The sequence below is a fragment of the Chlorocebus sabaeus genome, chromosome 24, assembly GCF_047675955.1.
Source record: "Chlorocebus sabaeus isolate Y175 chromosome 24, mChlSab1.0.hap1, whole genome shotgun sequence".
NCBI lineage: Eukaryota > Metazoa > Chordata > Mammalia > Primates > Cercopithecidae > Chlorocebus > Chlorocebus sabaeus.
This window is the reverse complement of record NC_132927.1, coordinates 70763533-70786563: the sequence shown is the minus strand read 5'-3', so window position 1 is coordinate 70786563 and position 23031 is coordinate 70763533. Positions and strand designations below refer to the sequence as shown.

General features: G+C 44.9%; 1 protein-coding gene across 6 annotated transcripts; it reads left to right on the top strand.

Annotated features, from left to right (window-relative positions):
* Positions 1-883: 883 nt before the first annotated feature.
* Positions 884-14581, top strand: SERPINA9 (serpin family A member 9). Of its 6 annotated transcripts, none has more exons than XM_073010830.1 (6): positions 884-919; positions 7316-7554; positions 7849-7960; positions 9759-10032; positions 12243-12390; positions 14007-14581. In XM_073010830.1, exons 2-6 carry the CDS (start codon positions 7333-7335, stop codon positions 14208-14210), a joined length of 960 nt encoding a protein of 319 aa, XP_072866931.1. In that variant the 5' UTR covers positions 884-919; positions 7316-7332; the 3' UTR covers positions 14211-14581. The 6 variants fall into 6 exon arrangements, with proteins under 6 accessions (XP_072866931.1, XP_072866932.1, XP_072866930.1 ...); XM_073010831.1 differs by lacking the exon at positions 7316-7554 and adding an exon at positions 6992-7083 and having other exon boundaries at positions 7707-7960; XM_073010829.1 differs by having other exon boundaries at positions 7506-7960.
* Positions 14582-23031: the final 8450 nt, after the last annotated feature.

Sequence of the window (23031 nt, the reverse complement as noted above, 5' to 3'; positions counted from 1 at the left end):
CATATGTTAGTCTATTGATGTTGTCCCACAAGTCACTGGGACTCGTTTTTTATTATTATTATTTTCCAGCTTGCTGTCTTCAGTTTGAATAGTTTCTATTGATATATTTTCAAGATCACAGATCTTTTCTTCCACAGTACTAAATTTGCTGTTAAACCCATCCAGTGAATTTTTCACTTCAGATATTAAGTTTTTCATCTCTAGAAGTTTGATTTTTCTCACATCCCAGTAAAATTTTTATTATTTAAGCATCTTTTAAGTAGCTGTTTTAAAGTCCTTGTCTGCAAATTCCTTAATCTCTATTATGTCTGAGCCTGTTTCTATTGCTTAATTTTTCTGCTGGTCATGGATCACATTTTCCTAGTCCTAGAATGTCTAGCAATTTTTGATTGGATGCTGGACATCATAACATTACAATTTTGTTGTCTTCCTTTACAGTGTTTGAAATTTGTTTTAACAGGCAATAAGTTACTTACAGATCTGCTTGAGCTTGTCAAGGCATGTTTTTAAGCTTTGTTAGGGTAGGTCTAGTGCAGCTTTAATTCAAAGTTAGGTTAGCCCTAATGCCAAGATGTGACACTTTTGGGTCTCTACTGAATGCTCCAGGTCTCTCCACTTTGGGTGGTCATAACCTTAATATATCCTCATGCTTTGTGAACTCTGGAAATTATTTTGTTTATACCTTCACAGTAGGTTTATTTTTTCTTCTGTGTGTGTGAGTGTGTTTGCGTGTGTGTGTGTGTGTGTGTGTGTGTGTTGACCAGCCATGTGGAATTTCACTTTACGCATGCAGAGCTTAGTACTTAGCTTTGGACTTAAAGAGACCCCTGCGCACATTTCTAAAGCTCTCCTCTAGTCCTTCACTGCACAAATTGTAGCAAATTGCAAGGACAGGGCAGGAGAAGAGGAACCCGCAAAGGTGGGTAAGGAGGAGGTGCAGAGAGATTGGGAATGTGTTGTCACTGAGCCAGAGGGAAGGATTGGATCAGAGCAAGGTCTTCAGTGTCAAATGCAGCTGGGAAGTCAAGGAAGATGAGAACCTAGATATACTATTTGGCCACTGCTCCTCCCCTTGTGGCCCAAATTTTCAAGAGCTGTGTATTCATGGCCTCTGTGGCCTTACCTCCTACTCACTCACTGGTCCACTCCAGCCTGGCTTCTGTATTCACAAAAATGTGACCCAGATGCTACTAAAAGCCAAATAGTATATCTAGGTTCTCATCTTCCTTGACTTCCCAGCTGCATTTGACACTGAAGACCTTGCTCTGATCCAGTCCTTCCCTCTGGCTCAGTGACAACACATTCCCAATCTCTCTGCACCTCCTCCTTACCCACCTTTGCGGGTTCCTCTTCTCCTGCCCTGTCCTTGCATGGTTGGCGAGCCCTGGCACTCACTTTCTTGGCTGTAGCTCTCTCCTCACTTTAATCTCTCCTCTCCCTCCAGCTGATCTCATGCCACGACACCCACGACTTCATTACTAAGACATGCAAATGATACATTATTTTTATTCTCCAGCTAGACATGCAAATGATATATTATTTTTATTCTCCAGCTCAATCCTTTCCTTTGATCTCTATATGTCTAACTGCCTACTTGATATCTCCTCCTGATGTTGCAAATAAACCTTCCATGCAACATGAACCACAATGAACTCAGACTCCTCCCCAAGAACCATCTCCCAGCAACAGCCACAACCGAAACCCGTTTTCAACATTTCTGTCACTGGGTCCACCATTCACCTAGTTAGTTGAACCTAGGAGGCATCCTTGCACTTCCTTCTTGTTCACGTCAATTTATCCCCAGTTTTGTCAACTTTACCTCCTAAATGTTGCGCAGCTCCATCCACTTTTCTCTGCCTTCACTCTAGCAGGCTATTTGTGCTGTCATTGTGTCTTGCCTGGGCTACCACAAAGCTTCCTAACAGCTCTCTCCGCATACCCTGTCCTGCTCCTCCAATTCACTCTGCACGTGACAGGTAGAACAGTCTTTTAAAACTCAAACCTGACTGTGTCACTTACTATTTAAAATGTCTCAATAGCTTCCCATTTCCCAAAGTGAACACTGAAGTCTTAACTTGCACAGCCTGGGCTCTGCTGGCCCCTCCAACTTCATCGCAGATCATGAAGCCCCTTGCCCTTGACATCCGTGTAACCCCTTTCTGCCCATTAATTTTTATGCTCACATGTGATATTTGTTGTTTCCTACTTCTGGAATATCCTTCTAACTCTCTTCATCTGACTTTCCCCCTAATTAACTTTTATTCATTATTTAGGCCCTAGTTCATATCATTCCCTCAAGGAAACTCTCTCTGATCACTCAAATAAGAAAAATTTCTTCTAGCAACTATTTTTATAGTACCATTAACTTCTCAGTGAAACACTTATCACTGTCATAGTTTCACATTTATTTGTGTGACTGAACAATTCATGAATCAGGGGTCTTGTCTACCTTGATTTTGTCTACTTGTATACCCACTCTTTGGCCAATACTCATGGTCCAGTCAGTGGTTGCGAAAAGAATAAATGAATTGAAATAAAATGAAATAATCTGTTTACCTCTGAAGAGTAATCCCGACTGGTAATAAGCAAGGGTAATAAGCAAGGTAATAAGCAAGGTAATAAGCAAGAGTAATCCTGACTGGTAAGACAGCAAACTGAAGACAGGGGAACTCAGGATGATGAAAAGTCCTGTAGCTACTTAAGGTAAAGTTACACAGGTATATATCTAAAGTTTGAGTTGACTTACACTTTTGGCTAAAACAAAGTAACTGATATTGGTTGCAAACAGTTATAAACAGATAGAAAACTGGACAAAATTTATGACACTATTGAGATACTCGAAAAATATATTCAGACATTAGAGAACAGGCAGGGGAGGTAAAATATGAGATAAGCTCTATAATTGTCCCAATTTTCTGCCTAAGAACACTTTCTGGACATGTGGAAGAAAACCCAAAGAGGGCATGGGAGGCTTGGTGAGCTTAGGAGACAGACATTAGAGTTTGAGAAAACTGAAGCAATTTGGCTTTTAGTAGCATCTGGGTCACATTTTTGTGAATACAGAAGCCAGGCTGGAGTGGACCAGTGAGTGAGTAGGAGGTAAGGACACAGAGGCCATGAATACACAGCTCTTGAAAATTTGGGCCACAAGGGGAGGAGCAGTGGCTTCCCTTGGAAATAGGGCAGCAGTTAGAAGCAAATGAGAGGGTGAAAGGAGTGTTTTTGTTGTTGTGTTGTTGTTGCTTTCTTTGTCTTAACAAGCAAGACTTGAACAGTTTCCAAGCTAACAGTAAGGATCAGGTTGACACGGAGTGTTTAAGTACAGAAAAGAGAGGTGGAAGGGTCCTGAGATGGAGAGAAGAGATACTTTCCAAGGCCCAGGAAGGGGGTCTGGACATCAAAGGAGGGCAGATCCTCTGCTTTGTTGGTAGAGTGGAGGTGTAGGAGAGAGAAGGGTGACTGGGCAAGTAGGGATAGGCAGAGAGGATGCCCTTTGAGGGAAGCTGAGACAATTCCTTTTCATAGGATCTCTCTTTTATGTGAGATAGGAGGCAAGGCTGTCTGCTGAGTGTGTGTGTGTGTGTGCGCACATGTGGGCACACATGCATATGTAGCAGGGTGGGCATCCACTCCACCCTGGACTAAAAAGTTTAAGGACATGGAAAAGGTGAAGGTTTCCCCTGAAAATGGGAGAGTGAGCTGATGAGTTACCTGTTGCCAGGTGGATAAAGGTTGGTGGTTGGGAACCTGCAATGGACAAGGCTGCCTTGCAGAACCTCTCTTCCAGCAGCATTTGGCAGGGAAGGAGCAGACAGGTAGGTTCTACTACACATGGAGCCTTGCCACTGGGCTGGGACATGAAGACAAAGGCCTGGGGGTGAAGCACATTAGATTAAAATAAAGCCCTTGACACCCAAGCTGGATAAAGAGGCAAATGAAGATAGGGGATGGGGTGAAATTTAGGAATGCAAACAGCTGGGTCCTCAAAGGTGAAGCTGGGGTGGTAAGTCAGGGCCCAATAAATAAGGCTCTTGAATGCCAGGGCCTTGAGCATTTTTCCTGAGCTCAATGGGGAGCCACTGAGGAATTCAGGGTGAGGTGAATGATACACCAGATCAGCATCTGGAAAGGTCACCCTGTCTGCAGGGTGGAGTGCTTGGAGATGGGAGTGGGTGAGAGACAATGGAAGGTGGAATGCAGGCTGTGGTAGCTGGGAGGGAGAGGCCCAGAAGAGGCAAGCCCTGGGGACGGCAGCGTGTCCCTGTCACCCCAAAGAGCAGAGTCCACTGGTCAAACGCTCACATAAACCCAGGCCACAACCAAAAGAGGGGCAAGGGCCTTGGCAGGGCTGGGAGAGAGAAGGGATGGCCACAGGAGGACAGGAGTTCAGTTCAGAGTGGGGAGAAGCAAAGTGGGGAGTGCGGTGGATTTTAAGAGCTGACTGAATGAGCTTTGGCCACGGTTTTCCCCCAAGAGAGCAATGACCTGGGGCCCTCAGACATAGATCCCAGACTCAGAAGAGAGGGAGGGGCCTTTTGAGATCACCTCTTCCTGAAGTCTTGTGAAAAGCAGAGACTTACCTGAAGTCACATGGAGGCCAGTACCATTGATGAGTCAGGACACTTACTAGCCAACTCGCCGACTTTGGGTGGGTCTCCCCTACTCAACCCAAGCCCAAAAGAAACAAGACTTGAGGCATGGAGGCCCTGTCTAATAGGCCATCTCTGCTGATGGGGATGGGGAATTCTTTGGGGGGCACAACCCAGTGTCAGTGGGGACCCCCTGAAAGCCACCTGCCCCACCCCCAGCCTCCACAGAAAGGGGCACAGACCCCTGGTGCTTGTGGCATCCTGGCGCCTGGCAGCACCTCCCCTCCATGTGGCGGATGTCCTCTTCCTTCAACCTGGTCCTCTTTCCCATGGTCATGAATAGCCAGGGACATTCCTATTCCTTCATCCTGGTTCCAAGGAAGGAACACAAAATCATAAGAGCCACAAAAGAGATGCAGCTTTGGTCTCCTGCCCACCATGGGCTGAACGCCGCACTGGGCATTCTGCAGACATTATCTCGTCCTTCCTCAGAGCTGTCCTCCTTACAGATTGGGGTCGACGCGATTCAGAAGGTGAAGCAATGCAAAGACAATGCTGTTCTCTAAACAGAAAGTACTGCTCTGAGGTTAGGAGGGGAACCATGATCTTGCTTAGGCTCTGACTTCTGAGTGGCCGTCAAGATCAAGCGCTGCCACTTCATCATTGAGGCTAGAGAGCCTGCAGACCCCAAGTAAACACAGTAGACCCCAGCTTATCACAGGGAAGCCTGCAGATGCCACACTCTTACACGGCTTCCTGAAGAGCCCCAGTCTGTCACAGAGCTCATCAAATACGAGAAACTCGGGGTTTCAGTCCCATATTCTAGGCCTCCTTCGTTTCACCACCCTGGTCTTTTCTGTTGTTGTTGTTGTTGTTTGAGATGGAGTTTCACTCTTGTTGCCCAGACTGGAGTGCAGTGGCCTGATCTCGACTCACTGCAACCTCCGCCTCCCAGGTTCAGATGATTCTCCTGCCTCAGCCTCCTGAGTAGCTGAGACTACAGGTGCCCACCACCATGCCTGGCTAACTTTTGCATTTTTAGTAGAGATGGGGTTTTGCCATGTTGGCCAGGCTGGTCTTGAACTCCTGACCTCAGGTGATCTGCCCGCCTGGAAAGTGCTGGGATTACAGGCCTGAGCCACCGCGCCTGGCCACCACTCCAGTTCTGAGGCTGGTGTAAATGCTTCTCCATCTCAGGGCAGTGCACCAAGTGTCTACTGAGCCCTTACATTGGGCACTTTTCCGTGCTGGCAGGGGAAGCGGGAAGGAGGACCGGAAGCAGGTGTGTAGAGCAGTGAGGAACACAGACAGGTGCCAGGATAGTCTTGAGAATTCTCTGCTGCTGAGGTTCTCTGCAGCCATCCCCCCGTGGGTTCCAGGGCCCAGAACCAAGACATCCCTGCATGGGGCCCCCTCTCTCTGCAGCCCGTCTCTCCCACTCCTCAGGCCTTCCTGCCAGCTTCTCTGGTGCTGAGATCTGTGTCACAGAACCTTTTCTGTTTCTCAAAGCTGCCTGGCTCTGGGTTCCCTCTAGGCCCTTGCACAGGTGGTCCTCCTAGCCTGAATCTCTCTCTTCTCTGCTTTTCCCCTTTACCTTGCTAACATTTTTCAAGTCTCCATCAGCTGCCACTTCCTCTGGAAACCTTTCTCATTATGGAATAGGTGTGCTCAATGCCTGTACTTACTCATCCCACACACACTTCTTGTGCCTAGTGGTGTTTGCTAATTGCCCGTCTTCCCAGTGGGCTCCTTAAGGACCAGGGCCTGTCTCTCTGTCCCTCATTGTAGCCCCAACGCCTGCTACAGCACCTGCATAATAAGTGTACATGTTCAACCCAATGGACCAAATGCATGAATTACACATTCAAAGAACCTAGAGATTATCTAAAGGCATGAGTGTGGTCAGTGGTAATCCACTTGGTAATAGAAGTCAAGTAAATTTCAGAAGTGGCAGAAGAGAGAAGGGAGAGAGTGATGAAGTCACAAAAGGAAAGGGGGGCCAGAGAGGGCCCAGCCCTGTCGGGGTTTGAAATTGCTATCAGGTCATTTAGTCTGAAGTCTCCTTGGTGCCAAAGTCTTGTCAGCTGAAGCTTGAAGGGGAAGCAGACAGATGTGGCTGGAGCTGCAGCTCATCAGCAACTGACCACCAGTGCTCAGGGCACCTGGAGGACCACAGCAAAAAGGACAACCTTTTGCTCCAGGTTTCCACTTTTTGAGAGATATGAACACATTAGTAAAGGTCTGTTTCTGGGAACAGGCAGCCAGGGTGAGAAAATAATCAGATCTACACAAAATGGATAAAGAATGTGTGGAGGGACCTCCAAAGGGTGAGAAACCATGTCTGGCTGCTAAGAGGGGGACTTTGCAATCTGGTCTCACACTCTCAATTCTTAAAAAATAAGTCCATGAAGCAGAAAAAAGCATGGGATTTGGAATTTGGGACCTGACTTTGAAGCCCACACAGAACACAGACAAGTCAACCGTGTGGTTTGGGGTAAGTTACGCAGACTCTCTGTGGCCTGTTTACTCATTTGCAAGTAAAACAGTAATGATAATACCTACATCATGGGACTATGGCGAGGCTCAAAGGAGATAACGTGAGAGAGCTCTGCTAGCCGGCCTATTTGTCTTCATTCTGCTGCTGATGGCGTGGGGTGTTGAAGTGTCTCTGATTCAGGGCCTGGACCCTCAGTTTACCCCCTCAATGGTTCTTACTTCTCTTGCAGACGTATTTGGTTCCAAAATGGCATCTTCCCTTTATGGAGTACTCTTTGCTGTTGGCCTCTGTGCTCCAATCTACTGTGTGTCCCCGGTCAATGCCCCCAGTGGATACCCCCACCCATCCTCCACAAAGGGCACCCCTGCCTCACTGGCGTATTCCCTCAACACCGACTTTGCCTTCCGCCTGTACCGCAGGCTGGTTTTGGAGACCCCAAGCCAGAACGTCTTCTTCTCCCCCATGAGTGTCTCCACTTCCCTGGCCATGCTCTCCCTTGGGGCCCACTCAGTCACCAAGACCCAGATTCTCGAGGGCCTGGGCTTCAACCTCACACACACACCAGAGTCTGCCATCCACTGGGGCTTCCAGCACTTGGTTCATTCACTGACTGTTCCAAGCAAAGACCTGGCCTTGAAGATGGGAAGTGCCCTCTTCGTCAAGAAGGAGCTGCAGCTGCAGGCAAATTTCTTGGGCAATGTCAAGAGGCTGTATGAAGCAGAAGTCTTTTCTACAGATTTCTCCAACCCCTCCATTGCCCAGGCGAAGATCAACTGCCACGTGAAAAAGAAGACCCAAGGGAAGGTTGTAGACATAATCCAAGGCCTTGACCTTCTGACAGCCATGGTGCTGGTAAACCACATTTTCTTTAAAGGTAAGGATTTGAGAAGTTGATTTTTATTTATTTATTTTATGATGATGCTGATGGTTTTTGCTTAGTGAAATACACAAAGCAAACAAAGCCTAGACTGCAGAGTGGAGAAATGGGAGGGCCTGAGTTCTAATTAGCTTTGCAGTTAGCTGACTGCAAGACCTGGGATAGCTCATGTTTATCAGTTACAGTGAGGGACTCATTTAGTTCTCTTTGAGTAGACAGATAAAGTGTCTCGAGGTGTGTTTACATTTGACTCAGTGGGAAACCTATAGGAAAAATCTGAAAACTACCTGAGAGAAAGGATCTCTTGCCACCAGCAGCTGTCCCACTGCCCCTTGAAAGTTTTAAAGAAGGAACATGGAACTCTCTGACAACCCAGTTTAAGAAGCAAATCCAAGAGTGTGAACACTTTCATAGGTGTAGAAATGTAGACAAGTTGATGTGACTGTCATTCATATCTCATATATATATGAAGTCTCCTTCATATATAACTGCATATATATATATATATATATATATATATATATATATATATGTTAGAGCTTTACAGTTTTCACTGTATTGTAGGGAATGCACATCAGCTTTTAAATCAAACAACTTGGATTTGAATTTCACCTCTGCCCCATACTTGCTCTATGATCCTCAGCATGTGTCTCTAAAAGATTTACCATGTGTTGAGTGCCTGACCTGTGCCAGTCTCTGTGCTGACTGGATATTTTGATGATAAAGCCAACTTTATAGGGTTGTGCAGAGTTTTCACAGAGTTTTCAGGCAGAGTTTTCACGGATGTCACCGTATCATCCCTCCCTTCCTCCGTCCCTCTCCTCCCCTTCTTTCCTCCCTCCCTTCATCCACCTGTTCACTCATTTATCCATGCACTGATTTATCTGTCCATCCATCCAGGCATGCACCTAGCCAGCCAGCCAGACATCTATCCATTAACATACTCATCTATCCATCTACCCATTCACAAAGCTATCCTTCCACTTGTCCATCCGTCAGTTCATCCATCCATCCACCTAGCTAGCCAACCACCTGTCCATTAATCTATCCATCTGTCTACCCACCCTATATCCACCCATTCACCAAACTATCCACCCATTTATCCATATGTCATTCATCCATGAATCCATGCATGCATCCATCTATCCACCCAGACAGCCAAACATGTATCCATTAACCTGTTCATCCCTCCACCCTCCATCTACCCATCCAGCAAACTATCCACCCATTTTTCCATCCATCAGTTCATCCATCCATCCATCTATCCATCCATGCATCCATTCATCCATCTAGCTAGCCATCTAGCTAGCCAACCACCTATCCATTAATCTGTTCATCTATCTATCCATCCATCAGTTCATCCATCCATCCATTCATCCATCTATCCACCCAGCCATCCAACCATCTATCCATTAGCTATTCATCTATCCATCCATCCTCCATCTGCCAAGCTATCCACCCATTTATCCATCCATCCTGCAAAGAGGAAAGAGAAGCAAAGAAAACTGGTATGCTTTGAGCCCTTACTAAGTTACCTTCACTTTATGTTGTTCTATTTAACTTAATTCTATTTTTAATTTAAATACAATTCACATGTCATAAAATTCACCATTTTATTGATTTTCAGTATATTCACAAGTTTGGGCAACTACTCCACTGTGTAATTCCAGAGCATTTTTTTGTCACCTCAAAAAGAAACTAATACCCATTAGCAGTAATTCCCCATTTCATTTTGCTGTCTTCGCCTCACTAATTGCACTTTGACATAAAGACCTCATTTCTCTCTTCATGCTAGCCAAGTGGGACAAGCCGTTTTACCCTGCATATACAAGAAAGAACTTCCCATTTCTGGTGGGCAAGCAGGTCACTGTGCGTGTCCCCATGATGCACCAGAAGGAGCAGTTTGCTTTTGGGATGGATACAGAGCTGAACTGCTTTGTGCTCCAGATGGACTACAAGGGAGATGCCGTGGCCTTCTTTGTCCTCCCTAGAAAGGGCAAGATGAGGCAACTGGAACAGGCCTTGTCAGCCGGAACACTGAGAAAGTGGAGCCACTCACTCCAGAAAAGGTGGGTATCTGTGTCAATCTCCTGGGCCCTGAGGCAGGGGACGCACATATTCAAAGATAGGGGAGAGATTGTGCTAACAGCTGTTGGATAATCACTTCTGAACAATGAGCACCAACTGTATGCAGGACAGAGAGCCTGGGGCTGTTTATACATGTTCACACTTGAAGTTCACTATCACCTGATGAGGAGTCTTAATACCACTCATTTCACAGATGAGGAAATGGAGGCTCCAAGGTGGTAAGTGAATTGTCCAAGGTCACGTAGCTGTTACATGCTAGCAGAGCTGGCTCTAGAAGCCAATCTGATATTGAAATCCATGGAACGATCCCATAAAAGCAAGCAAACAAAACCATTGGTGGTCACATATAAGAAAGAGGATAACAATGAAAAGATAAAGTAACCTACTATTTACAAAGTGCTTAGGAGAATTCCTAGAAGATAGTAAGTGTTCAGTAAATGTTAGCTAATAATGTTATTATTAGTCCTATAATTATTATGGTGAGTATAAAAATATGGAGAATATCAAAAAGATTAATCATGAGATAAAAAAGGAATGTCAAAGTTTTATGTTCTGTCTCTTAGCAATATATTGTTGGCATCGTAGAATGATTTCAGCAGCATTCCCTGGTGCTCAGAGTCTAGAAGAGAGAAGGAAGGCTGCAGTGTAACTGGAATTCAAGAAAGAGATAGGGCAATGCCCCGGGGGAGGGCAGGAAAGGTGCTGAGGAGCTTCTGAGCAGAGAGAGGTCACTTTCAGCTGGGACTGAGGGACAGCTTCAAGGAGACGGTAGGGTTTAGCTGCACATACGGGTAGCATACGAGCACACGGAGGCTTGGGAAGGGCAGCTTTGGTAGACGACGCACTGGCAAGAACTCAAAGTCAAGGATGAAGAGATGCTGCAGGGTATGTCAGCAACTTCTTCTCTTCTCAGGCTGCATCTGGGACTGCGGATAAGAAGAGGAGGTGGCACAGAAGCTCAGGGAGGAAGGCATGCAGCACAGAGCAGCAGATAGAGCACAGAGAAAACAGGGAAAGGGGATAGTGGCAGGGAAGAGAGAGGTGTCCCTGGCATGAGGGGTCACAAGACACCTGTCAGATGAGGACTGAAATGTGTCCACCCAATATTTTTGTGCTTTCCTTGCTGCGAGTCACTAAGTACATAACCTTGGGCAAAGCACTAAAACTAAGCTTTACCATCTTTAAAATGGGGACAGTGTTGTTGAATGTGCCTGGGACAATGTCTGGCATATAATAAACGTTCAGGCTGGACTCACGCCGTAATCCTAGCACTTTGGGAGTCTGAGGCAGGTGAATTGCCTGAGCTCAGGAGTTCAAGACCAGCCTGGGCAACACGGTGAAACCCTGTCTCAACTAAAATACAAAAAAATTAGCCAGACGTGGCCACATGTACCTGTAATCCCAGCTACTTGGGAGGCAGAGGCAGGAGAAAAGCTTGAACCCAGGAGGCGGAGGTTGTAGTGAACCAAGACCATGCCGTTGCACTTCAGCCTGAGCGACAGAGCGAGACTCCATCTAAAAAAAAATGTTCAATACATGCGGGCTGTTTTCTCTTGGTTCAGAGGGAAAAAAAATATTGTGCTAAATTATCAGGTAGTGCTGTTCAGTATAGTAGCCAGTAAGCCACCTGCAGTTATTTACACTTAAATTAACTGAAATTCAGTAAAATTAAAATTTTAGTTTCTCATTTGCACAAGCCACTGTTCAAGTTGCTCAATAGCCACACATGGCTAGTGGCTACCATACCGGAGAGCGCAGGTCGAGGATCTTCCCAGTATCACAGGTAGTTCTGCTGGACTTTGCTGCTCTAGGGCATTAGCAGGGCCTGCATCAGGAAGTGCTGGTGAGGAGGTACTCTGGCCAGTGAGTGGGTGGTTGATGAGCTTCCATTGCTACTTGACGTCTCCTGTTGGTTTCTGCCATAGACTCCCTTGCCGACCACCTTCTCACCTCTGCACCCACTTCACTGGGGGCCCGTCTGTCTCCTTGCATGTTTTTAGTGCTGGACCTGCTCAGCTGGGAGACTTACTTCAAGAGCAACCCGGGGTTCTTGGCTAGGATGTGTTGACCTTTTCAGCAGCAATTAGCAATGGCTGGAGGAAGAACGGAGTCTCCCAAAATGGCATCTAGGAGCAGAGATGCAGACATCATGGGCTTGTGACCTCATTGTTTCCTTTTCCCTACTGCACAGGTGGATAGAGGTGTTCATCCCCAAATTTTCCATTTCTGCCTCCTACAAACTGGAAACCATCCTCCCAAAGATGGGCATCCAAAATGCCTTTGACGAAAACGCTGATTTTTCTGGAATTACAAAGAGAGACTCCCTGCAGCTTTCTAAAGTGAGTTGAATGAGAATATTTGCAAAAAAAGTCCAAGCAGGAAGCACCTGCAGAATTAATCAAGTGCTCTTATGTCATTGATAAGGAAACAGAGGCCTGAGAGGTGAAATGAGGTTCTTCTGCGGCCAGAAGAACCGAATCTTGCGACCTACGGCCGCCATCCCTCCAGCACACAGCATGTGTTATCCCTCTTCACACAAATGTTCCGAAGGTGTCCTCAGCAGGCAGCTGCTCCCCCATGCCTGCTGCAGGTGAGCAGGTGCTCCACTGGGATTTGACCTCACCTTTGTCCTCCCTGGAGTTTAGGCCCTCACACAGGCATCACAATATGGCTGCCCATAGGCCATTTACACCCTGTAGGTGTGTTGCCTGGCCTTCAGTGTGTAAGGAGAGAGAGAGAGAGAGAGGAGAGAAAGAGAGAGAAAGACAGAGAGAGAGACAGAGACAGAGACAGAGGAGAGAGAGAGGAGACAGAGAGAGAGAGAGACGGGGAGAGAGAGAGACAGAGAGAGAGAAGAGAGAGAGAACGACAGAGAGAGAGGAGAGAGAGAGACAGACAGAGAGAGGAGAGACAGAGACAGAGAGAGAGACAGAGGAGAGAGAGAGACAGAGAGAGAGAGGAGAGAGAGAGAGAGAGAGAGGAGTTTTAAAACGTAGTATATTGGATCTAAAATCTAGATTTCTGATCCTCTTGAAACAAATCACTGACCCTAATTCCCACATGGCAACAGTGAGTCTATGTGTCCACATGGCAGCCATCACTGGAGCTGAGTTGTGAGTGACCCTTTTAGTTAGACAGGACCCTCCAGGTAATGTGGGCACCCCATGCTCTTACAAGAAGTCTCCCTCAGTTAATTGGGGTTACCTGCCTAACCCCTGCACACATATGGGTTACTGATCCCTGACCTAAACTTTCATTTTGATAATGGATTACAATAGTCAGAAGTGATCCTAGGGCCACTGAAGGGGACCTTTGTCACTGGTCTACAGAAAATGCTGAGAGGCCCCACTGGAATATGATGAGCATAATGGACCTTTTCTCGAGGAAAATGCACCTGTGAGCCTATGAAGAACAATGTCTGTAGTCACAGGAGCTCCAGTCTCCCTGAAGCCTAGAAATCCAGGAGCTCCAGGTTAAGAATCTCCTCCCTAGAAGACAAAGAAGGGATCTAACCTTAGTCATATCAAACCCACGTCTGCCATGCGAGAACTGCAGCAATCACCACTGCTGGCAAGTCCCGAGCATTTGCTTTGTATGATCTCCCTGAATTTACACAATAACCTTACGGGACACACGCAATTATTATTACCTTTTATAGATCGGGAAACTGAAGCACGTGGCATCTAAATAATTTTGCAACCATAAGTGGCAGAGCTGAGACTCACTCCTATCTTCCTGCTCTGTGTTTGTAACCATCTCAGTCCCGGTGTAAGGACGAATGGGCCATAGTCAACGCCCACTGCAATGTACTGAGCAAACCCAATGCCAGGCATTTGAACCTTGAATCCTTTCAAGGTAGACATCACCATTCCAGGGCAAAACACTCAGTTTAGTTTACTCAGTTAACTAAAAGTGTCTCTACTGGGGCCACTGATGTTTGTTTTTCCCTTGGCAGGCAACCCACAAGGCTGTGCTGGATGTCAGTGAAGAGGGCACTGAGGCCGCAGCAGCTACCACCACCAAGTTCATAGTCCGATCGAAGGATGGTCCCTCTTACTTCACTGTCTCCTTCAATAGGACCTTCTTGATAATGATTACAAATAAAGCCACAGACAGTATTCTCTTTCTAGGGAAAGTGGAAAATCCCACTAAATCCTAGGTGGGAAATGGCCTGTTGACTGATGGCACTTTGCTAATGCACAAGAAATAACAAACCACATCCCTCTTTCTGTTCTGAGGGTGCACTTGACCCCAGTGGAGCTGCATTTGCTGGCAGGGACGCCACTTCCAAGGCTCAATCACCAAACCATCAATAGGGACCCCAGTCACAAGCCAACGCCCATTAACCCCAGTCAGTGCCCTTTTCCACAAAGTCTCCCAGGTAACTAGCTCCGTGGGATGTTGCTGGGTTACCATATTTCCATTCCTTGGGGCTCCTGGGAATGGAAATATGCCAACGCAGGTCAGGCACCTTCATTGCGAATTACAACAACACATTCAATAAAACTAAAATATGAATTCAGCTGTCAACCGGGTCCTAATCTGAAAATGATTTACTGGCGAACTCTCAGTGGCTGGGCTGCCGTCCCATGACATCTCAGAGGCTGCATGATTTTTTTCCTTCATTTATTCAGCAAAAACTTACTGCGCACTTAATATACGCTCGGAGTAAATCAGAGAAGATTCCTGGCATGTTAGGCCTAAATGGGGGAGACAGACCCCCTACAGCAACAATGAAACCAAGCCTATAAACATGGTCATAATTGCTTATAAGTGCCATGAAGGCATTGAATAGGATGACTGAGAGTGAGGGGAGGACAAGAGAGGGGTGTGGGCATAAAGACTGTGAGTCAGGAATGAGCGGCATGTTGGAGGGACAGAGCAAGGACCTTGTAGCATCATGTGTGGCAGATGAAAGAAATGAAGACACAGAGGCTCAAGGAGGTCAGCTGGTGGAGGCCGTTGTTGGCCAAGGAGAGAGTCTGCGTTTGTGAGGAGCACCAGGACACGGGTTGACGAGGGCTAATGCATGGGCTGTGAAGGTCTCCCTGGGTGCCATGGAACAGTTTTCCATCTCCTTGAGGCTGACTATCTCCCTGACTCTGATGATGTCGTGTATGCACATGCAGCCTTCTGGGTGCTCAGCCCCTTCCCTGCGGGTCTGTAATGGCAATGGTCCTGCTCCCATACTCTGAGTCCCAAGAGCAGCACAACGAGCAATGGGCCACGGTGGCACCACAGCAAAGCCAGCTCGTGTCCTTTGAGTCAGACTCACCATCCCTCCCTCCCTCATTGCCTGACAGGCTGTGCTGGCACCTCTGCATCACCCTCATTACCAAGGGCATCTCTGGCGGCCTCCACAGAGCCCTTGCCCCAGTCAAATCCAAAGGCTCCTCTTCTGGGGCCCCCCGTGCCCTACCCACCTTGGATGTGCCAGGGACCTCATGTTGGCTTTCTCATGCTGTTTTACAAGGAAAGAAATAAAACAGAAAGGAGTTATGCTGGAGAGCTGGCAGAAGTCCCAGGGAAACCTAACTCCCGGTCCTCATGCTCCCACTTTATTTCACAAACAGAACAAGCTGACACTGCACTCCAGCCTGGGCAACACAGCAAGGCCCTGTCTCAAAACAACAAAAACAAACAAACAAAAAACAAAAACAAAATAGCTGAGACTTAAAGAGTAAAAACAGCTAACCTAGGCCATAGGGCCCTCCTGTGCTGACTTAGAACAAGGACCAATGGCCAGTTATGAAGAGCTCCCGCAACAGCCCCTGGAGCAAATTTTGTTTTATACACAGTGCTCTTCCCTCGGGCTCTCCATTACAAAGGTCATAGTGGAGAAGCCAGGCATCCTTCCCAGGAAGGAGCATACCTGCTCAGACACGGCTCCAGCCTCCTGCAGCGTAGGCAAGAAGATGTCCCACCGTAGCACAAAGGAGATAGTAGGTGTGAAGAAGTGACTAACAACACCTGTTGTTCACAACTAGTTCTTTCTAGAAACTATAGGGAACCCCAAGTAGTCAGCAGTGGGTGACAGCTGTAAGTATCCTTCCGACAGCCTTGCTTCCGGTGGCGCTTTACAGTGAAAGCAAGCTTAGGTGGCATCCTGGTGCCCACTCAGACTTGCATTGGCAAGCAGATATAAGAACAACCATGGGGCATTTTCTGTCAACTTGCTGAGGTCCCTGATCTGTTTTTTGAAATGCCAATCCTTTGCATTTGTTTTTAAATGTACCTCACATTTTGTTTTGAAATCATTTCCATTGTGTATGGTAAGGTGACAGACAGAGACACCTGCCTTTCAAAGGAAAGTTTATTACTTGAGCACCCAAGAGGAGGGGTCCTGCCCCACCACACAGGGCCACACGGGGAAGCACTGGGGCTAGTCCAGAGGCACAGGAGCGAAGGGACACTTGGCCAGAGACTTTAGTACTGCAGTGTGGGGAGTGGTTAGGTGGGACGTCCCTATTGGGCAGGAAGTGAAGTATAGAGGTTGGGGCTTGTGGTTGGAGGATTTGTAAAATGATTCTTACATGCCCATGAAAACAGAGAGGGCATGAACATAATCAACTGTGGCCGTTAGTTTGGGCCATCATTTCAAGATGCAAAATCATCAGTCACAGAATATCAAGCATGAGTATTACAGCATCTTATGAAAGTTTCACTCAAAGTAGGAGTGGCAAATGCAGACCCATGGGCACCCTCACCTCCACCCCATTTAGAGAATCAGGTTCAACCTCCTGGGATACTTCATGTTTTACAAGTGCCTTGATTGGAGCCACTGTGCCAACCTCATTGACTTATTTTAGGATGAGCTTTACTTGTACTATTAAATAATGCTACTTTTCAACAATAATGTTTTATTGTTTTTAATTATAAATAAGATGCATGCTCTTTGTAGGAAATTTGGAGAATATTAAAATCTACAAAGAAGAACTTAAAAGTCACCTCGATTTTATCATAAAGAGATTCTCTCATAAATAAATACTTATTTAATTCTAAGCTTGTTCTTCTTACTTGGGAGTCGTGGCTGATCATGAGCCAATGATTCTGCTTCACAGGTTTCTTCAAGTAACAAGAAGAAAGATTTTTCTCTGTTTGTGAAATTTCCTTCCAATTTTTTTTTCCCCATCACCCAAGCTGGAGTGTAGTGGCACAATCTCAGCTCACTGCAACCTCTTCTGCTTCCCAGGTTCAAGGGATTATCCAGCCTCAGCATCCCAAGTAGCTGAAATTACAGGCACCAGCCACCCTGTCCGACTAATTTTTGTATTTTTAGTAGAGACGGGGTTTCAACATGTTATCCAGGCTGGTCTCAAACTCCTGGCCTCAAGTGATCCACCTGCCTTGGCCTCCCAAAGTGCTGGGATTACAGGCATGAGCCACCCACCCAGCCCCTTCCAATCTTTTTATTCATATACAGATTATATTTTATTTGCAGTATCAACAAAATACTGGAATGGTTTGGTGTGGTGGTGAAGGCTTGGACTGGGGGATGGGATCCAAGTTCTGAGTGTGGCCCCATCCGTCCATTTAGTAAGCAAGTGACGTAACCTCACAGAGCCTCAGTTTCCCATCTACAAAGTAGGGATGACTGTGCCTCTCTCACATTCTTGTGGTGAGGGTGACCAATAAAGAACACAGCCTAAAAGAAAAAAAAAAGAGGGGGAGAAATGGCAGAGAGAAGGCAAGACTAGGTTGCAGCTCCCACTTGGACAGAGCACTGTGTGGACCTTTGAAAAAAATTTCAAAGATTCAAGACTGGTATCTTGAACCTTTGTTCCAGAACTAATGCGGGAATACACCAGGAAAGCCGACAGAACCCACAGACCCTCTGAAGGAAGCAGGTTGCTCCTGCAGGACCCAAGAGACAGTCCAAATATTGTGAGTGTCCAAGCTGTGAAAGTGGGAAAGGGGGATTGTCTGCCACTGAACACACACCCTCACTGGGGCACCAGAAGGTCTAGATCACGGGAGAAGGATCTGACCTTACCTGGAGCTGAGTCAATTTAGAGAGCCAAGCAAAATATAGGGGTAGAGGAAGCAGCGTGTAAAGCCCTGTGGGTTTTTCCTATTTCAGACTTGTCTCATGGGTGTTCTTGGGGAGGGCTGTCAGAGATACTGGGAAAAGACCACAGGGAGAAGGAAACCCCCAGCTGAACTTTGTAACAATTCCAACTGAACAGGAAGTCTCTTGGCCAGAACTAAAGGGAGGGTGTGAATCTGTTGTGCAGACTCCACAGGCCGAGAGGTGTGAAAGCCCTACTTGTTCTCACAGGTGGGAGGCTGGTAGCCCGGGGCAAGTTATCAGCCATTTCTGCCCACTGCCTGTAAATAAACTTGGTGCTGTTTGGGGGGACACGGTGGGAGTGAGACTGGTCTTTTGGGTTGCGTGGGAGCTGGGTGAGGCCTGTAACTGCCGGCTTTCCCCTACTTCCCTGACAACCTGCATGACACAGCAGAGGCAGTCATAATTCTCCTGGGAACAACTCCATTGACCTGGGAACCACACCCCATTCCCCACAGCAGCCACAGCAAGCCCTACCCAAGGAGCGTTTGAGCTCAGACACACATAGCCCTGCCCCCCTCTTCTGATGGTCCTTCCCTACCCGCTCTGGTAGCTGAAGACAAATGGCATATACTCTTGGGAGTTCTAGGGCCTACCCACAGCCTGGTTCTCCCTATACTACCATAACTGATGCTCTCTCAAAAGTGTCACCTTCTGGCAGGAGGCCAACCAGCACAAAAATAGTGCATTAAACAACAAAAACTAAGGATCCTCACAGAATGAATTTCACCCCTCTGCCATCTCCACCAGAGCAGGTGCTGGTATCCATGGCTGAGAGACTTGCAGATGGTTCACATCACAGGACTCTATGCAGAAAATCCCCAGTACCAGCCCAGAGCCTGGTAGACCGGCTGGGTGACTAGATCCTGATAACAATCACCACAGCTTGGCTCTCAGGAAGCCACATCTCTAGGAAAAGGGGGAGAGTACTACATCAAGGGAGCACCCCATGGGACAAAAGAATCTGAACAGCAGCCTTGAGCCCTAGATCTTCCCTCTGACATAGACTATCCAAATGAGAAGGAACCAGAAAAACAATGCTGGTAACATGCCAAAAAAGGCTGTTAACACCCTCAAAAAAATCACACTAGCTCACCACCAAACAAAAAAATCCCTGATTTACCTGAAAAAAAAATGCAGAAGGTCAGTTATTAAGCTAATCAAGGAGCCACCAGAGAAAGATAAAGTCCAATTTAAGGAAATTTTAAAAATACATAAGAAATGAGGGGAGAAATCTTCAGTAAAGGAATAGCATAAATAAAAAACAATCAACCCTTTAGGAAATAAAGGAGAGCACTGAGAGAAATGCAAAATGTTCTGGAGAGTTTCAGGAATAGAATCAAAGAAGCAGAAGAAAGAACTTCAGAGCTCAAAGACAGTTTTCAAATGAACCCAATCCAACAAAGACAAAGAAAAAAGAATAAGAAAAAATAAACAAAGCCTCCAAGAAGTTTGAGATTATGTTAAGTGACAAAACCTCAGAATAATTGGCATTCCTGAGGAAGAAGAGAAATCTAAAAGTTTGGAAAACATATTTGGGGGAATAATTGTGGAAAACTTCCCTAGCTTTGCTAGCGACCTAGACATCCAAATACAAGATGCTCAGAGAACACCCAGGAAATTCATCACAAAAAGATCATCATCACCTAGACACATTGCCATCAGGCTATCTAAAGCCAAGATGAAGGAAAAAATCTTAAGAGCTGTGAAGCAAAAGCACCAGGTAACATATACAGGAAAACCTATCAGATTAACAGCAGATTTCTCAGCAGAAACCCTACAGACTAGAAGGGATTGGGGCTCTGTCTTCAACCTCCTTAAACAAAACAATTATCAGCCAAGAATTTTGTATCTAGCAAAACTAAGCTTCATAAATGAAGGAAAGATACAGTCTTTTTCAGACAAACAAATGCTGAGAGAATTCACCACTACCAATCCAGCACTACATGAACTGCTAAAAGGAGCTCCAAATCTTGAAACAAATCCTGGAAACACATAAAAACAGACACTCTTTAAAGCATAAATCCCACAGGACCCATACAAAAAAAAAAAAAAAAAAAAAAAAACAAGGTATACAGGCAACAAATAGCACGATGAATGCAATACTATCTCACATGTCAATACTAATGGTGAATGGAAATGGCCTAAATGCTCCACTTAAAAGATATGGAATAGCAAAATGGATAAGAATTCACCAACCAAGTATCTGCTGCCTTCAAGAGACTCACCTAACACACAAGGACTCACATAAATGTAAGGTAAAGGGGTGGAAACAGACACTCTATACAAATAGACACTAAAAGCAAACAGAAGTGGCTATACTTATACTAGAAAAAACAAACTTTAAAGCAACAGAAGTTAAAAAAGATAAAGAGGGACATTATATAATGATAAAAGGCCTTGTCCAACAGGAAAATGTTACAGTCCTAAATATATATACACCCAACACTGGAGCTCCCAAATTTATAAAAACAATTACTACTAGATCTCAGAAATGAGGTAGACAGCAACACGATAATAGTGAGGGACTTCAATATTCCACTGACAGCACTACACAGGTCATCAAGACAGAAAGTCAACCAAGAAACAATGGATTTAAAATATATCCTGGAACAAATGGACTTAACGGATATTTACAGAACATTCTACCCAATAACCACAGAATATACATTCTATTCATCAGCAAATGGAATATTCTCCAAGATAAACCATATGATAGGCCACAAAACAAGTCTCAATACATTTAAGAAAATTGAAATAATATCAAGTACTCTCTCAAACGGCAGTGGAGTAAAACTGGAAACCAACTCTAAAAGGAACCTTCAAAATCATGCAAATACATGAAAATGAAATGACCTGCTCCTGAAGGATCACTGGATCAACAATGAAATCAAGACGGAAATTTAAATGTTCTTTGAACTGAACTATAACACTAACACACCCTATCAAAACCTCTGGGTTACAGCAAAGGCAGTGCTAACATAAAAGTTCACAGCCCTAAATGCCTACATCAAAAAGTCTGAAAGAGCATAAATAGTCTAAGGTCACACCTCAAGGAATTAGGGAAACAAGAACAAACCAAGCCAAAACCCAGCAGAAAAAAAGGAAATAACCAAGATCAGAGCAGAACTGAATGAAATTGAAACAACAACAACAACATAAAAAAGATAAATGAAACAAAAAAGCTGGTTCTTAGAAAAATAAATAAAAATAATAGACCATTAGCAAGATTAACCAAGAAGAGAGAAAATCCAAATAAGCTCAATTAGAAATGAAATGAAAGATATTACAACTGACACCACAGAAATACAAAAGATCATTCAAGGCTACTATTAACACCTTTATGTGCATAAACTAGAAAACCTGGAGGAGATGGATAAATTCCTGAAAAGATCCAATCCTAGCTTAAATCAGGAAGGGTTAGATACCCTGAACAGACTAATAACAAGCAGTGAGATTGAAATGGTAATTTTAAAAATTACCAACAAAAAAATGTCCAGAACCAGATGGATTCACAGCTGAATTCTACCAGACATTTAATGAAGAATTGATAAAAATCCTATTGACACTATTCAACAAGATAGAGAAAGAGGTAATCCTCACTAAATCATTCTATTAAGCCAGTATCACCCTAATACCAAAACCAGGAAAGGACATAACAACAACAACAACAACAAAACTACAGACCAATATCCCTGGTGAATATAGATGCAAAAATCCTTAACAAAATGCTAGCTGACTGAATCCAACAACATATTAAAAAAATAATCCACCATGATCAAGCGGGCTTCACACCAGGGATGCAAGGATGATTGTCAATAAATGTAATACGCCACATAAACAGAATTCAAAACAAAAATCACATGATCATCTCAATAGATGCAGAAAAAGCATTTGACAAAATCCAGCATTGCTTTATGATTAAAACCCTCAGCAAAATCGGCATATAAAGGACACACCTTAATGTAATAAAAACCATCTATGACAAACCCACAGCTAACATAATACTGAATGGATAAAAGTTGAAAGCATTCCCTCTGAGAACTGGAACAAGACAAGGATGCCCACACTCACGATTTCTATTCAATATAGTACTAGAAGTCCTCAAAGGAGCAATCAGACAAGAGAAAGAAATAAAGGGTATCCAAATCAGTAAAGAGGAAGTCAAACTGTCACTGTTTGTTCATGATATGATCGTATACCTAGAATACCCTAAAGACTCCTCCAAAACTCTCCTAGAACTGACAAATTAATTCAGCAAAGTTTCAGGATACAAAATTAATGTACACAAATCAATAATTCTGCTATACATCAACAGTGACCAAGCTGGGGATCAAATGAAGAACTCAACCTCTTTTACAACAGCTGCAAAAAAATAAAATACTTAGAAATATACCTAACCAAGGAGGTTAAAGATCTCTACAAAGAAAATGACAAAATACTGCTGAAAACTCATAGATGACAAAAAATAAATAGAAACACATCTCATGCTCATAGATGGGCAGAATCAATATTGTGAAAATGACCATATCACAAAAAGCAATCTACAAATTCAGAACCAATTCCCATCAAAATCCCACCATCATTCTTCACAGAACTGGAAAAAATTACTAAAATTCATATGGATCCAAAAAAGAACATGCATAGCCAAAGCCAGACTAAAATGAGGCTTCACATTACCTAACTTCACACTATACTGTAAGGCCATAGTCACCAAAACAGCATGGTACTGGTATAAAAATAGACACATAGACCAATGGAACAGAAGAGAGAACCCAGAAATAAACCCATATATTTACAGCCAAGTGATTGTAGACGAAGCAAACAAAAACATAAAGTGAGGAAAAGACACCCCATTCAACAAACGGTGCTGAGATAATTGGCAAGCCACATGTAGGAGAATGAAACTGGA

Excerpts from the sequence above, each read along its gene's own strand:
- SERPINA9 (XM_037984441.2), top strand. The coding sequence starts at position 7,234 with ATGGCGTGGGGTGTTGAAGTGTCTCTGATTCAGGGCCTGGACCCTCAG. Across the intron at positions 7,961-9,758 it reads AAACCACATTTTCTTTAAAG|CCAAGTGGGACAAGCCGTTT; the intron begins GTAAGGATTTGA and ends TCTTCATGCTAG. Across the intron at positions 10,033-12,242 it reads AGCCACTCACTCCAGAAAAG|GTGGATAGAGGTGTTCATCC; the intron begins GTGGGTATCTGT and ends CCTACTGCACAG.